The 17,520-nt window shown below is 42.4% G+C and overlaps 1 protein-coding gene across 4 annotated transcripts in view; it reads right to left on the reverse strand.

Annotated features, from left to right (window-relative positions):
* SLC4A8 (solute carrier family 4 member 8) overlaps positions 1-17,520 on the reverse strand; it is a 119,034-nt gene that overhangs the window by 36,590 nt on the left and 64,924 nt on the right. For all 4 annotated transcript variants that reach the window (XM_072991060.2, XM_020784555.3, XM_078384613.1 and 1 more), the window contains 8 exons: positions 16,896-17,053; positions 14,481-14,568; positions 12,429-12,575; positions 5,695-5,795; positions 4,550-4,724; positions 3,660-3,793; positions 2,759-3,004; positions 491-596 (listed from right to left, as the gene is read on the reverse strand). In XM_072991060.2, the coding sequence (XP_072847161.2) occupies positions 491-596; positions 2,759-3,004; positions 3,660-3,793; positions 4,550-4,724; positions 5,695-5,795; positions 12,429-12,575; positions 14,481-14,568; positions 16,896-17,053 (1,155 nt within the window). The remainder of the gene's footprint in view (positions 1-490; positions 597-2,758; positions 3,005-3,659; positions 3,794-4,549; positions 4,725-5,694; positions 5,796-12,428; positions 12,576-14,480; positions 14,569-16,895; positions 17,054-17,520) is intronic.

Here is a 17,520-nt window from a genome sequence, read left to right on the forward strand (position 1 = left end):
CACTGAGCAACATTTTCGGATAGCTTGGATAGGACAAAGGCTTTCAATCACAATATGTATGTTAATCTTATCTATGCAAGGATGTTTGCAACAATCCAATATTAAGGTAGCAATCAGAGTTTTTACTTTTTGCCTTTGTTACTTCATCGTGCAAACCCACTTGAGCATGTGTATAAATATTTGAGTGCTGACCCAATTCTCCATGTCTCTGATAAAGTGTACAGCCATGTCAAGTTATGAAAATTGCATTTTTATCGATGTAAGAAATGTTGATCTGATCTGAGGGTGGACAACTGGTGATGCTCCAGATGTTGTTGGCTTGCAGCTATCATCAGTCTTGGCCAGTGTGGTTGATTATGAGGGATCAAGGGAGCTCAGTCCAACAAAAGCTGGAGGGACACAAATGGCACACCTTGCTCTAGTCCACGGATAATGTTGTGCCACAAGTATCATGTCTGTAACAGGTGGGCTGCAGAGTCCACAGACTTACTGAAACTTTGAGACTGGCCCATTGAACTGTTGAAGGAGTGATGTTTTTACTGTTCCAGTAGTTCAAGGCTTCCTCACTGGGGTTCGTAGGGAATGAACATCTGCAGCTGGTGAAGACAAGAAAATAATAAAGAACACTGAACCTATCTCAATATATAGCCTTGCTTATTTCCCAAAGCAAAATAGCTCACACACAGCGTAATTTGAGGTGGGGGTAGGAGAACACATACCTTGCTGTCCTACTTGGAATAACCACCCCTGTCCGAAAATCCATTTCCTTAAGACTTCAAATACTGTATGTCCTTAGTACATCTATGTCAGGTCAAAGTAAGCAGGCTAGAGAGGGCCAAATAGGGTTTTAGAAGAGGAATAGTCCTTGTGGCATGTACACTCACCTTACCTTCATATTTGGCACTACAGTGGACCCTTGACTTACAGACGGCTTGACTTACAGACTTTTTGAGTTACAGACTTCTCTGGCTGCAAAATTTAGGTTTGACTTGCAGCCTGAAAATTGACTTACAGACCAGAAAAAAAACAAAATGGAACAAAAACGGCCTGTTACGGGATTAATCGGTTTTCAATGCACTGTAGGTCAATGGAGACTTGACCTACAGACTTTTTGACTTGAGAACCGCCTTCCAATACGGATTAAGTTCTCAAGTCAAGACCCCACTGTATATGTGTTCTTCCAAACAACTACAAAACTAGTTTAATCTAAAGACAAACGAAATGCATATAGGGGCTCCATAAGTAACAAAACTGTCTTTAGTACATTTCCAAACTATCCCCTTCCCCTAAGTAAGACATATCAACCTATCAACCTTCTCTGTAGCTGCTTTGGGATTATGGAATACCCTCCCTTACGAAACTAGGTTGGCTCTTTCCCTCTTGTTCTGCCAGGGACACATAAAGTTGTTTTTAAACAAGCTTTTAAACTACATTGGGCATGTAAGCTGGACCTGAGATCTTAGGAATTGTACTTTTAAGTGTGTTTTTAAAAGGGTTTTAAAATGTTTTTAGATTATTATTTTCACACTAATCTGTGTTTAATAATTTCCAACTGAATCATTTATTTTTGTTTTTAATTTTATTTGCATATCAGCCACATTCAGCCCCTTTATGGGAGAAAAGCAGCACATAAATTACATTTTTTTAAAAATGAGATCACACATTACATGAAATTGCATTAGAACTGCAGATATTCTTCAAAAACCCAAAGAATGGGAATGAAAATGTAATTAATTATCATTTGATCATCTGAACTTGTGAAACTGCTGACCCCATTCTGGAACCCAGCCAAGGCAGAGATGCACTGATGGTCTAAAAATCTGGCCCACCTGATGTGGTATCCCCAATGTGCTCACCCCCACCCCCACCCCATAAGGGTAGGGTCAAAATTTCTAAATATTTTGTTAGGCCCTACAGACCAAATGCCTCTATTTTTGCAGTCTCCCATATGGTTGCAACTGAAGCAGGTCACTTTATGTTCCCCTGCGGAAGAGCATGACCCATAGAACAGACTTTCTCAACCTAGTGCCATGAAATGTGTTTGAGTAAGCTGAGTGATCAAATCATTTGTTGAAATTAATGTGCTCATTTAAAAAATTCATTACTCTTTGAGCTAATGCCAGGAAAATGTCCTCAAAAACTGATGTTTACAAATATTATACCTATATTGTCATAAAGGGTTGTCCAAAAGCCATGCTAAACATACGTCCTATGAGTAGCTTATTATATGTTTATAGGGCAGTGGTTCCCATTACTGCTGAGCATGGAACATAAGTCCTTGAAACACAGAAAAATGTGACTGTTAACTGTTTTAACCAACATGTCTGTTTATTCCAGTCCAATTCTGTTTATGTTTCTCAGGTCAGATTATTAACTATAAAAATGGCTTTCAAAGGAAGATTAAAAAATGGTTTTCAATTCAGGAAGAGGGACAGTGAGAGGGCCCTAACCCTCTGCAGAGAGTCCATTAAACTAACATTTAAATTGATGTGTTAGTAATGTCAGTTCAATGAGTGAAACATTTTCAGTTTTAAACACCGGCACTGACAATTCCCCAACTGAAACCAATATTCCAAGCACCAGTTTTCAATACATTAAAAAGAAAAGCATTTTTTTAAACTCTAGAAAACAGTGATTTGTTTTGCATTAAATGGCTAGCATATTTTGACTATGCAAGCCTCTCTCAGGCAAAGAACTTAATTTGTCTTGCTCAAAAAAAAAAAAAAAAGGAAAGGAAAGGAATGCAATTGTAACTCACTAATACAAGGTCAGTTCGTCAAGGTCGCTGTGCATATGGACTGGATAGGTCCTCCCCAGCTGAAAAAGTTTCTCTATGCTTTCAAAGATGAAAATGAGGCAGATTAAAGAGGCAAAAGCTTCTTCCGTAAAACGAGTTATGTAGCACACGAGGGAGCTGGCATCTGTCGCCACAAGCAAAACGCACATGAAAGTAGTCCATAGGCCAATGCAGGTTCGTAGAGAGAGATATGAAAGGTTGTAATCTCTGCAAAAGTGGGCCACCGGGAGGAAAAAAAAAGAAATAAAACAGGAAGAGAAGAACAACTATATGCAAAACTGGTTCAGATCACAAAATCACAGAGATGCAGAAGTCACTGAGTCCTACCTCTTGCCCATTAAGACAGCAGAACCTCCTCTCTCACACAAATAGAATATGACTACATGGTCAAATACTGTGGGATTTGCTCCAGTTATAGAACAGATGATTTCAATTTTATTTTATTTTTACTGGAGTGAAGGCCAGTTTGAACCAGTCCAGCCCTTTTCACTCCCCAAAGTGAAGCTTTTTCTCTGCCTCTGGGGGCTTCTACTTTTTTAAAGCCAAAACTATTCAAACAGACTTTCCCCATGTGATCTGTTGTTTCCTTTAGCAAAGGAACAGATGTGTGTGTGTGTCTGCCTGAGGGTGGTGTTTTGGTGATGTAGGGAAATAGGACATGATTTTTAGGGACAGCAGAAACACCTGCCCCCACAATCGGTCCCCTGAGCATCCTCTTTTAAGCAATATTTGGAATAGATGAGTCTAGGGCTGAGTCATTGCATCGATAGACTAGTTAAGCGCCAGATCACCTCTGTACAGAAAATAAAAGCTGCTATTTATTTTTAAAATGTTACAACCTTGGGAAAGAACAGTGCCTTACTTGCAAAACTTGAACAGAATTTTCTCGAAGACCAATACTGGCCCAGTGCTTCCCAGGATGGTGAGGGGCTGTCCAGCAAACAGAGAATACACCACACCTGTCATAGAGGCTCCAAGCAAGGATTCTATTGCACTCTGGAGGTTTAAACACAGACAGCGTTCTATGATTAGAAAGAGACACCATCCTGACTCAGGCTACATGGTCCATGCCGTTCACAACTCTGACTCAGGCTAGATCCCAGATTCTGAAGAGGAGGTAAAGTCATGACTTTCAGAGGGACTCAATCATATAGAATAGTCCTCACAATTTAATTATTTTAAATGTCTGTCACCATGTGAATTCAGATGTAACCAGCAGCAGTTTTAAGTGGTTTGTATATGTCAAAACATGTTCTCAACCTCTGACATAGCAAAGTATGCGCTAATTCATACCTAATAGCCACCAGTCTTTCATCTATATTTGCAAATACCCACATCTTTAACAACTGCATTTTAGTCACAAAAGCAGCAGTTTTTCTTCCTTTTTTATGTTCAGTGATTCAGCACTCTGATTGTGAATGCAAAACAGTGGCAGAAATGCATTCAGGGGGAATTCATTGAGGTATGTGATTTTAAGAATGTGCCTTCATTCTATTCTGAATGAGATTATGGGGACTCTGTCCTCCATAAGAAATGAATTATCTGAAAACCAATCTCATGATCCTACAGTTTCAAATTGATCTGTGGAACCATGAGTTAAAAATGGTGTATCTGTTTATGCTGAATAGCATGCATACCTCAAAGGGAGAAGGACAGTGGTCAAGCTAAATGTCCACTTTTTGTAAGGGCACGGATGCGGCTGCTGTTACCTACCATAATTCATGAAAGAAGGGGAAGGGGAAACTTTCTTACTATTTGTCCTTCTGTAGCTTCTCCAAGCAACCCCCCAAAGGTGATCACAGGAGACATGCAGGCACAGTACAGGAAGAGGAAGGAAGCTAAACACTGCAAATTCAAAGCATCTTTATAGTCACTCCAGTACCAAGGAGCTTTCCGTTTCACATCCAAGATCAAGCCACCAAAAAGCCTGCAAAGAAAAGGGGGGGAAAAAGATACAGGGATCACTACCAAAAAGTTGACTGATTGGTAATTTGGTTGCCAGAGGAGTGAATGAAGGAGGGATACAGACCATCTCTTACCACCTACGAATGGAAAGCGATGGTGTTGAGCAATTATGACAAATTGTATTCATCTGCCTCTGTTCACAGAAGTTTATATTGCTACAAAAAACAACTCTATGAAACCTATTCCACCCAAAATGAGATGTGACAAAATATGTTTAAGTATCTCTGTGTGTACACACCATGTTGAATACAAACTACAGCCTTTTTAAAAAAAAGAAAAGAAACAAACCGACCTCCTTAGTTTCTATCTGATAACCAGTCCACCACATACCGAGAGCCACTGAGGATGGTGGTTGTGACATCGAGCTCATTCAAATGTTACTTAGGAATGAGGGGAGAGATTGCTCTTGCTGTAATTACTTTTATTTATTTATTTATTTATTTAATTTATTTATTTAATTTATATGCCGCCCACACTACCCAAAGGTCTCTGGGCGGCTTACAGCATTTTAAGACCTTTAAGTCTCTACTGACACAGTATCCAAATGTACTGCCGGTTTCCTCTTATGGCAGTAACTTCTCACTGTAGCCTTACTGCTAGCAAAAGTCAACAGGGTTTCCCCCCCCCCCCCAAATGTTGAACATCTGTTTTAAAAATAATCATTTAAAAAAACCAAAACATGGCCAGCATATTATTCCCTTATTTCCTCAAAGAGCAAACCACATCAACACTAAAAAAAACCTAATATATTAAGAACACCCTTCTCTGACGTATAACTAGATCCCCAGTTAACATATCCCATTACATACACATTCCTTCACGACCTGAATCCCTTACAAGTTCCACTAAGTGGAATCCATCTTCAATCGTGAGAGAAGGGGAGACATGGTCACCATGACTAGAAGCCATTGGATCTAATATAAAGAATTCACCTTCCTGTTCTCTGGAGCTCCGGCCCTCTGTCATCTTCTGTTTCCTCGTGGCAAATACTTCCATTTGGAATTCCTGGCGTTCCTGGCATCTTTCTCTTTTCCTAATAAAACAGGAGCAGTATTTTAAAACTACCATTAATCTTCCTCAGTTCTGTATGAGAATTCAAGAAAGAAAGAAAAGAAAAGAAAAGAAAAGAAAAGAAAAGAAAAGAAAAGAAAAGAAAAGAAAAGAAAAGAAAAGAAAAGAAAAATCACTGGTGAAGAAAAGCGCCCCCAGAGCTGGAGACAGTTTGAGCCGGTGATCTCTGCAGGAAGGCTCTGCTTGCAGTTGAGTGAATGGGGTGACCAAAGAGAGCAGAGAGTGGCAAGGAATTTTGTAAATGGGAGGTTAAAGAGGGCTGTTGATGAACGTGGCACTCTACAAAATAACATTAGGAAAAAGGGACAGGTCCCTGCTCCAGGACTTTACAGTCTTGATTAATGATATATGAAGTAATAACAATGGGAAAGAGGAAAAAGAGAGGTGAGTTTAAAACATGTGCAAATACATACTAGCCTGAATCCTGTTGGATATTTGCATGTGGACAAGAGGAGCCCTGGAAATTCCCACAGCCAGAACTGACAAGGTGCCACAGGCACATGCCAAACACGTACCATCAAATAGGCAATCCGGCACACAACCAAAATGCAACTGTGAGATAGTGGCTACCAAGGAGTCAGAGAGTGAGCCGTCCCCTCAAGCGTCTCTAAAGCAAAGCAAACAGAAGGGAAGGAACAAGCAAGGGAAGATATAGGATCAGAGTGGGAGATAGGTAATGAACAAGGGAAAGATCAAGAGACAGGGGCACACACTGAAGAGGAGAAAGGAGATCGCGCGGAGGAGACAGGGATGACACGAGACAGCCATGAGAGTTAAAGGCAGTTAAACCCGTTAGATACGTCTGAGGGAGAGGAGTTGAAGGAGCTGGTAGCTGTGAGGGAAATGACAGAAGAAGAAAACATATCCAAAGAAACTGAGAAAGTGACAGTTTTCAACGAAAACATTACCGAGAAGCAAGATAAAGATACCCTGGTGTTCTCTGTGCCTAGCAAAAGACCGGCAGTGAACTTAAATGAAGAAGGAGAAAAGATACTGACTAGAGAAAGCATAAGACCCGTGATACCAGGACTAAGTCCAGAGGAATGGACGGTATTAGTCTACCCCAAGGGCAAGGGTCTGGAACAATATGTAAATCACGTGGATCCAGCAATAGTGGGCGAGAAACCGCAGGTAGGGGAATAGTCCCACAGTACGCAGTGGATACCTGAGACCGCCCACCGATCAAGAGAAACTAGCCAAAACTTGTTATTGAAAGATAATAGTAATGAGAAGTCTCTAATGTGGTTTTGGGAGTGTTCTCCTCCCCAGTTGTCATTGCATAGTTCTGTTGATTTGAATAAAGAAGAAGTTACAGGTTGTGTTAATAAAAGTTCCTTTAATAATAATCCAGACTCATCTTTTATATTGCCTGAAGAGGAACAGCCTAAGGTAATTAATGAACCTTCTTACAGCAACTACTTCCTCATCAATTAATCCCAACAAACGCTCTGTTTGCTCTCACACTCCCATAAATATCCACTATGATTCTAGCCAGTTGTTCACACTACATTGGCCTTTTGTTTCTGCAGACGAAGAACTTAATGTTTTCATGGGGGGGAAGTGGGGTCTGCGATGAAGTTCGGAAGAAGACAGAGATTATCTTCAAGAAGAGCTTTATACAACGGATGGCTTGAACAACAAGTTTAAATCTACCCTTCTAGTATCTTCATCTTCACTTATACCCATCAGGCATAAGGAGCAGCCTGGGAGAATGATCAGGACCATTGAAGGTTAGGATGGGTGAAATTTGGGGGAGGTTTTGCCTCTCAGGGACCTGTTGAGAGGTAACAAATACAATTATTTCCTTTTTTTTCCCCAAAACCAAAAATGACTAGATGTTCATTAAAAGCTGCACTAGAAGCTGGGGGGAAAACCACACGACACTACTAAAGCAAGATCTTGCATCTTTAGAGGCTTCCACAAGCATGAGGTCTCCTTCCTCGCCCTCAAACTGTTGAAAGAAGGATACAGGTGTCCAGAATATGTGGCCTGGAGGGACTACAGCAATGCACAGGCATGCACATTTGTCGCAATAGATTGTCCAAGTAACCCACATATCATCATCACTGATCTCCCCAGTGTATAATTATCAGTGCTTGGCAGATGGTAGAAACAGGGCATTCACTGAGCTTTTCGGAGCACCACCACTTATAGCCAGTGGCCTGTATTCAGGTTGGTGCTCTTGCCTAAGACCAGATGATCACAACAACATTAGCCCTTGGCAGCCAGTGTGTGTGTGTGTGGGGGGGGGGGGGAAGACTTCTGTATTTATCTCCCCTTCAGCTCAATCTGCAGCAACCTACTTGCAACCCTGCAGTTTGCATGGACAAGCCATCAAGGCATGCCCTTTACATTAACATCCATAGGCATCCTTCATTCTCGAAAGGCTATGGTAACATGCTCTGAATTGAGGAGTGTCCCCTCCAGAGCATGAAGCCCGGGTAAAGTAATATGGAGGATAGGCTGTTACCCAAGGAGCAGATCCCCCCTCTCCACGTTGCTGAAATGGTCCAATGGAAAGGCAAGAGCCAATACAACTGGTTCTGGCAACGTCGCAGGAGTTGGCAGAACGACAAGAACTGCCTTCGGGACTCCAGCTCCGGATTTTGCCTCGAGGTTTACTCCTGAAGCCTTTTCTATCAGTGGATATAGCCACAAGGCAGTGGAGGTTTGAAATTGGAGTTTTCCTTCTCCTAGATGGGCTGCCTTCCACGGCTGACGAGCCCCACCTACCCGGCCTGCTCTTTAATAGTGCAGAAGTATGATCCAACCTTTACAACTTTCCTGCCTCCCAGGTGTATGCAAATCTAATTTGCTTTCCTATTTACCATATTAGGGGCTGAGATACAGTCAGAGAATTTGAGAACTTCGCACGCCATTAGGAAAGTCCCACCCCCTAGGCCCCAGCCCAGGCCATGTGGTGAGGAGACAAAAAGAAACCCCAGGGGAAAAAACTCAGCAAGGCATCCATGCAAACAGACCTGGCCTTCGCCCTCAGCCCAGCTTCCTAGGGAAAAGGGTCCAGGGTCCTGGGACATGCTCTTTTAAAGCAGAAAGTCCTACCCCCTAGGCCCCGCCCCCAGGCCATGTGGTGAGGAGACAAAAAGAAAGCCCAGGAAAAGAAAACTCATCAAGGCATCCATGCAAACAGACCTGGCCTTCGCCCTCAGCCCAGCTTCCTAGGGGAAAGGGTCCAGGGTCCTGGGACATGCTCTTTTAAAGCAGAAAGTCCTACCCCCTAGGCCCCGCCCCCAGGCCATGTGGTGAGGAGACAAAAAGAAAGCCCAGGAAAAGAAAACTCATCAAGGCATCCATGCAAACAGACCTGGCCTTCGCCCTCAGCCCAGCTTCCTAGGGAAAAGGGTCCAGGGTCCTGGGACACGCTCTTTTAAAGCAGAAAGTCCCACCCCCTAGGCCCCACCCCCAGGCCATGTGGTGAGGAGACAAAAAGAAAGCCCAGGAAAAGAAAACTTATCAAGGCATCCATGCAAACATACCTGGCCTTCGCCCTCAGCCCAGCTTCCTAGGGGAAAGGGTCCAGGGTCCTGGGACACGCTCTTTTAAAGCAGAAAGTCCTACCCCCTAGGCCCCGCCCCCAGGCCATGTGGTGAGGAGACAAAAAGAAAGCCCAGGAAAAGAAAACTCATCAAGGCATCCATGCAAACATACCTGGCCTTCGCCCTCAGCCCAGCTTCCTAGGGGAAAGGGTCCAGGGTCCTGGGACATGCTCTTTTAAAGCAGAAAGTCCTACCCCCTAGGCCCCACCCCCAGGCCATGTGGTGAGAAGACAAAAAGAAAGCCCAGGAACATACATTAACATACTGAAAGCCAAATTAGGCTTCACCGATTAGCTTGTCTGAGCTGAGATGCAATATGGACAACAGGACACCCAGAGCGACAAGGTGCCAACATAGCTGAGCTGAGCAGTCTTTCTACAGCAGAGGGGGAGCAAAATGTATTTATTTATTTAATGAACCTATACCCTGCCCACCTAGTGGCAAGCCACTAATCTGGGCAGCTGCAGAGGAAATAATACAAGTGTCCAAAACAAAGATTAGAAACAGGAAACATACAAAAGAAAAGAAAAAAGACCCACCGAAAACCCCAAATGTCTAATAGGCATCACATAACCCTCAAGATGGCAAAGATAAAGACAGCTGATTCAACATTAAGCAGTAGACCATCAACACAGGGCTGTCACAAAATTACAAAATAATTAAAATTAAAAAGGAATAGGGCTTTCAAAAGCCTGGGTGAAGAGCCAGGCTTTAATTTGCTTCCTGAAGCTCTAGAGCAGGGGTCTCCAAAGTATAGCCCGTGGGTCACATCCGGCCCACCTGGCCTTTTTATCTGGCCTGTCTGTGTGGGCGGGCAGGTGGGCAAGAGTTCATGCAGGCAGGCGGGGGGGACGGGAGTGCACACATGCAGGCAGAAGGGTTTGCGGGACTGCGGGTGGGCAGGAGTGTGCATGTGCCTGCTCGTATGCATGTGTTCCTTCGGCCCTCGAAAAGATCGCAAATATATTATGTGGCCCTCTGAGTGAAAGGTTTGGGGACCCCATGCCCTTCCACCAGAAGGGCATTCTAAAGCAAGGTGGCCCCTTCTGAGAAGATCTGGTTTCTAGTTGATTACTTCCTTTGAAGTGTCTACCCGCAACATCAATGACTGGGAGGTTTGGGTGGGACAGGAGGTAGACCTGAAGGAGAGGCATTCTATCAGGCACTGAAGTCCTAAACCATAAAAAGCTTTATAAGTTAACATTATTACTTCGAATTTGGCCCAGAAGCATACTGGCAGCCAGCACAAATGGGTCAGGACAGGCAAGATATTGTCAAATTTCGATGTATCCTTGACTGACTTGGCTGCTGTGTTTTGCACTTGCTGTAGCTTCCGAACCACCTTCAAAGGTAGCCCCACGCAGAGAGCATTGTGATAGTCAATCCTCAAGTTTACTAATGCATGGATCAGTTTTGTTAGGGACTTCCTGTTGAGAAAGGGGAGGAGGTGTGCAGTCTGCCTCAGATGGAAAAAGCAGATTTGGCCTCAGCCAAGATCTGATTCTCAGTTGGAGCTGTGTCAAAAAAACACACACACAGATTATAGAACTCATTCTTCAGGGGGAGTGTGAGCAACAAATGCGCTAATCAGGCAACAAAAGCCCTAATCAGGCAACAAATGCCCTAATCAATCAGGGTGCCCTCATAACAACAAAATCTCTGTCTTGTCAGGATTCTACTTCAGCCTACTAGCCCTCACCCAGTCCATAACCACAGCCAGGCAGCACTCCAGGGTTTGTACAGCTTCCCGTGAAGATGATGAAAAGATATAAAGTTGTGTCTCATCAGGATACTGATAGCAACACCCTCCAGATCTCTAAATGACATTCCTCAATGGCCTCATGTAGATGTTGAACAGTAATGGGGAGACAATTGACCCCCTGTGGGACTCCAAATTGTAGAACTCTTGGGCTCAAAAAACAACCTCTCCAAGCTGTGCCATCTGGCACCGGCTACCGAGAAAGGAATGGAGCCAGCACAATCCTGTGCCTCCCAACCCCCAACCCCAACAATCGATCGAGGAGGATACTTTGGTTGACAGTATCAAAGGCCACTGTGAGGTCCCGGAGTACTAACAGAGTCACACTTAACTGGTCAGCTCCCATAACAGGTCACCTAGCAAGCAACCAGAACTGTCTCAGTCCCATGGGGAACCCCAATTGAAATGGATCCAGATGATCAGGATCCTCCAAGAACCCCTGCAGCTGTCCAGCCACCAAATATTAGCTTTTCCACTATTCGTGCACTGTAGGATCTCCTGAACACCTCAAATCCTCTTTCCTCCCTACTTCAAAAAAACTAAACCCAGAAGTAGATATCTGGTCAATCCCCGTTTTAATCCCCACCCACCCACCCCCAAAATGTTGTGTACTTTCTAGCACTTCTTGGCCTGGGTTGGCCTGTGGGGGATGCTGGGGGTAAATATTGGCAGACAGATCAGCAGTGGCAGAGACAAGTGCAAAGGCTTAACATGTACAGTGGTGCCTCGCATAGCGACGTTAATCGGTGCAGCAAAAATCGCTGCAAAGCGATTTCGTCGCTATGCGATTTTAAAAAGCCCATAGGAATGCATTGAAACCCCTTCAATGCGTTCCTATGGGCTTAAAACTGACCTTTAAGCGAAGATCCTCCATACGGCGGCCATTTTCGCTGCCCGGTAAGCAAGGAATCTGTCCCTAAACACAGTGGGCAGCCATTTTTTTTTACCCGGCGGCCATTTGTGAACCGCCAATCAGCTGGGAGGAAATCATCGCTTTGCGATAATCGGTAAGCGAAACAGGGTACCGATTAGCGCAAAGCAATTCCCCCCCATTTAAAACATCACAATGCGATCGTAAAAGCGATCGCAAAAAGTTCGTCGGTATGCGATTTTGTTGTTAAACGGGGCGCCCGTTAAGCGAGGCACCACTGTAATATGATATCAATTGCCCTTCAGCCATATCGGATTTAGAGAACACCATCTTTGATTATATGTCTGCCCTTCCAAAGGGCATCTGCTGTGTTCTGGCATACTATATTTAAAAAAAGATTAGACTTACTTGTGAAGGGAGAATTTTTGGTGGCTCAATTCTAATTGATGGATCCCATTCTCCAGGTGGCAGTATGGTCGCCTGGTCAAGAAATTCATCAATGCCAGCTATGAGGTCACTACGATCCTTGGCTTTGTAAGCAACATCATGGAAAATCTATACACAAGAGGCCAAGAGATAATGATTGATTTTTGTTTCATTTAACACCGAAATAACAACAAAAGCAATTTCAAATGCATATGACTGTTATTAAATACAGTATATTTCTTTGTATAAGAAGATATTGACTAATCCTTAAAAATAAGACATAAAATAGATAAGCAGGTAATTTAAATTGGATAAGTTTTTTGCAGAAGGAATATAGATGCTATTAGGATATTTAGTATTTTACTAGGCAAGTGAAGCAATCTATGCATGTGCAGTGATTTAAGATGATCACTGAATTATTATATGCCTTTATCAGAGGTAAATCTCCATTAACCAGCTTTCACAAAGCTCCTCCTAAACCGTGCACATTCTGCAGCTAAGAACAGCGTTGTCCCAAATCTATACTTGCCTTTCTTTTTCTGTTGAGATTTTGATATGAAAATGTATTAAATACAGTATTAATGTTGTATAGTTAAATGTAAAATGGCTGATTTTACCCAAGTCAACTATAGATTATATTCAGGTATGGTATCAAGGATTAAGACTTAATGTTGTACAGCTGTGGTGCATGACGAAACTTTGTGTAACAGAAAATGAAGTAATGTATTTTCTGATTGGTCACAGAACTGTACATAAGTCATGTATAAAATGAACGTCTTTATCTGCTGTAAGTCAGATCACTTTTTCCTATGCTGTGTGTGGCTTCATGTCATGTTATGCTGCCAGAGGAATGTCTATTCTCTATGTATATATGTAAATAGACTAAGTTCTTGGTTTTACTCTCTCAGTGTCATAGCGTCATAAGTATCTCTGCTAACCAGTATCTCCTTACTCTGCTGACGTTATGAGAATACACGTTATAATCAAAATTCTCAACATTTTCTTCTAAATACGTACAGTACTATCATAAAACAGGTACAAGGCTTGGGACCCTGCCTCATGTTACAAGTCATATAAGCAAATCCTGCATGCTGGCCATTGTGACATTCTTCTCAGTGTTCAAATAACTATAGAAAAGTTGGTGGCCCTTAACAAAATCAACCAGCTCCTTCCTCTAGTGTTCCTCTAGTGCCTCTTGTTATTCTTATTTAAAAATAAACCAGCAGCTAAAGAGACGGTCACTACTGATAAGCAGCTGCCCACTCCACTTTATCTGCCATTTGAGCATGGATGTGTCTTCCATCACTATTATTTGTTTTCAGTATCTTTTTTTAATCTTTCACACATGCACACCATATTCACATACTTAGCTGCTCATCACCAAGTCCTTTTGGAGCATTAATGCTTTTCAAATGCTGTTTGAGACCAGTCATCCTAGCCAAGTGTCGGCTCTTATCAGAAGAGGATGAAGGGGAGCAATCACCTAGTAATGACCTCTTGCTTATTTAAAACTATCTTGTATATTTTCTTTTGGGATGACATGCACAGAAATAGATTCTCAGGGTGACTACTTAGAATGACAGTCAATGACAGGTTCTTCCATCTATCTGGGCACACTGAACTGTTTTATAACACCATGATGTTTTCCATTTGCCCATTCCTGCCAACAGCAATCAGTAATGTGAAGCAGAGGCAGGAAAATCTAAATGCAATTGTTTTCACCAGCAAACATGCATCAAGCACAATTTTTCCCTTTCAGATCCTGCATTAGTGAAACTACCATAATACAATTTATGCATACCTTTGATTATTCAGAAATTAATTAAGCTTTAATTAATCTTTAATTAATTAATCTTTTTTCCAGGGTATTGCTAGGAAGGACCTTAAATGCAGGAAGCAGATGGCTTTCTTTCCTAGCTTTACTACAGTCTCTAGAGCACACTCAGTCCTGCAGCTAGATGTGTGTATTTACCTATATTCCAAAGCAATGCAAATGGCCTAAGCAGCCAAAAAATGTTCTATATTTTCCTGTACCTCATCCGTCATGAGGGTGGCCATCGACCTTCCAATTTCATGATACTGTGGTCCTTTGCCAATTGGCCCCAGCAAAATAAACAGGAACCTAGCAATTTAGAAAGAATAACAGAGAGTGTTTATTGTAGAAGAAACCAAACTTTATTTAATAGCAATTGGAACCAAGTAGAGGCTTGCAGTTTTTCACAGATACAAGAGAATCAATTGGGCTGAAAGGAAGCCTGTGCTCCAAGGTTATCCCCACACTAGTTTTTAAATGTTGTGATAAGTTTAAAGAATCTTAGCAATAGCATGAGGGGAGGTACCAGATGCATTAGTTCTTCCCGGAGCCCCCACCCAACCAGTTTTAGCCCCAAACTGAAGTATCAGGCTGCTTGCTTCCCTTCAGATTAATTTACAATCCTGCTGGATTTTCACCGGTTTTGAGATACTGGGGTGGGACAGCAGCCCCACCTTCTTCCTATGTCGGCTCTACTCTTCCTTGTGAAAACAGTGGCTTCAACAGCAACTGCACATCAGAATGGAAACAGAAGGGAGGGACCAGTCTGGACCTCTCATTCAGTAGCCTAGAGGTTTATAAATTTTTTAATTTGGGACCATTCCCCAGAGTAAGACTGTCTAGGCAGCTCTACACTCCATAAATGAAACATTTCTGCTCAGTTTTTATTGCCATTTTCTGAACAAAAGGCAGACAGTGTGGTCAACATAAATGCATCTTCAGTCTGCCATGGATGTCATCTATGTGCTTGCTATTCATACAGAGGTTTTGACCCAATGATTCTTCTAGGGGAAAAAGTATAGAAATGCATAGAAAGACCTTGATGCACAATCATATGGAGACCCTTATCCAATCCAAGATGAACATAGAAGGTTCATTTAAAGCTATGTACCTGAGTGAAGGCCATCTACCCTTAACATGCTTGCTTCCCGCAATACTAGTTTTAACCATGGGGGACAAGTAAGGAATACCTTGCCCATGTAAGGTGTGAAGCTGATCTTTGCTATTGACATTTGGCCACGGGCCTGACAGAAACATTGTACCTTTGCAGGATATGCTGGATGTACTGTGGTTATATTCAGCACAAAGGAGAATGACCCATCATTGCTGGATGGTGGGAAGGAGGGAAAGAGAAATGCATTTTGCAGGACTGTGATATATGATAATCTCCTTCAGAACGTGCTGTCACACAATGGCCAAAAGCATTGACTTTGATCCTACCCAGTAATTCCATGAATAAATAGGTGGGTAGCACTAGCAGACGTGGTTTTAGCCCAATAGATGTGCTTGGACTAGAAAAACTAAGCTGTCCCTGAAATAGGGATGTGAAGACTATTCACTGAATTCCACATTCTCATTAATTTAAGCTGTCTTGACACAGAGGGCTATCAAGACAAGGAATTTTAAAAACATGACAAATTCCTTGTCTCCAATTTGAGAAAGACAATTAGTGTTTTTTTTCCTGCTGAGGTTTCTGCAGTGCATGCAATATGCCTCTACGCCTTTTCCTATTGTAAAGCTAAGCACACAAACACAGCAAGCAGAAGGACTGGCTGATTAATCAAAAAGACACAAACAATCCATCCAGTGGATGCAACAAGACAACATCTATGAAAGTTTTGCACAACTTGCATTATTTGTACAGAAACTGTTCTGGAAAAATGTGAACACTTTCATCAAAACCAACAGAAAATATTTGGCTGTCTTGCACACAAGGGGAGAGAAAAAAGTGGTTTCTCAATATCAGTTTTACCTCCATAACTCTAAGTTACTGTTAGCACAAAGCATAAGGTAGTCCCCAAAAGCAAGCATTCTGTATTCCACAGTCTGTGCATAATGGCCCCTGGAACCTCAAAACCTGGGGACCACAGCCTAGAGGCTAGAACCCACCCCAAAAACCAGGGTCCCTGGGACTCCAAACCTGCCCCCCCAATACCCAATGGAATATTGGAGACTAGCCAGTAATTAATCAGTCTTCCAAGGTTAAAGGAGATCTTTTTCAGCAACTGTCAAACTATAGCCTTCATTAAGCACACTGGTATCTCCCCTGCTGCACATGTGGAGCTAATGCCAAGATGGGTGACCTCAGGTGACTCGAGTCCCAATGTTTGCCCTCAGTTCCCACCAGGCTCAAAAATCGTTGTTCAGGGCCATTCATTCATTCATTCATTCATTCATTCATTCATTCATTCATTCATTCATTCATTCATTCATTCATTCATTACCTTGCCTGCCTCCCATGCCTAAACAATTCTCATTTTTCACAAGTCATAAACAAAAAAATAAGTAAACACAAGATGCACAATTCTGCAACAGCAACATCTCAAATGACAAAATGTACAAATGAACAGCACACACACACACACCCTCATACAAAAATGTATACTGTAGTTTTTGATTATTCTGATCACTCTTACCTGGTAGGTATTGGAATTTCAGTCATGCCTGGGAGAAGAACAGCTGGTGTTAAGCGCACAAAGGCAACGATGGGTCGTTTAAGAACATCCACCTCTCCTATTAGAACGTTTGAGGCTTCTGCTCCAACAGGGATTTTCTTCATAAAATGAAGTTCTGCCTAATTCCAGGGAACAAAGTATTGTTTCTAAGCTTGAACTGAAATTGTAAGGAGGTTCACTGGACAGTTATTACACTCCCTTAATTTTCAGATTGTTCCTAGGAAACCCTTTTCACTGACTTCCACTGATTTTTATTTTTATTTTTATTTTGCAATGGGATACTGCACGAGGCATAGACACAGCCAAGGTACATTTCCTACCCCTCTTATTAACGTGACAGCCCTAAAGGCTCCATAGAAAATCTATTTCTTGCACTAACTATTCAGTGACTTTTTTAAAGCACCTTTAGATAGTGCCTTTAGATAGCATAATTTAAAAAAAGCATGCTGCTTATATACTACCCCAAAAGACCTTAAAGCACTCTCTGGGCAGTTTACAATTTAATGATGCAGGCTACACATTGCACACCCACCCAGCAAGCTGAGTACTTAAATTACCAAGTTCAGAAGGATAGAAGGCTGAGTCA

This window comes from Pogona vitticeps, chromosome 2 (assembly GCF_051106095.1).
Source record: "Pogona vitticeps strain Pit_001003342236 chromosome 2, PviZW2.1, whole genome shotgun sequence".
NCBI lineage: Eukaryota > Metazoa > Chordata > Lepidosauria > Squamata > Agamidae > Pogona > Pogona vitticeps.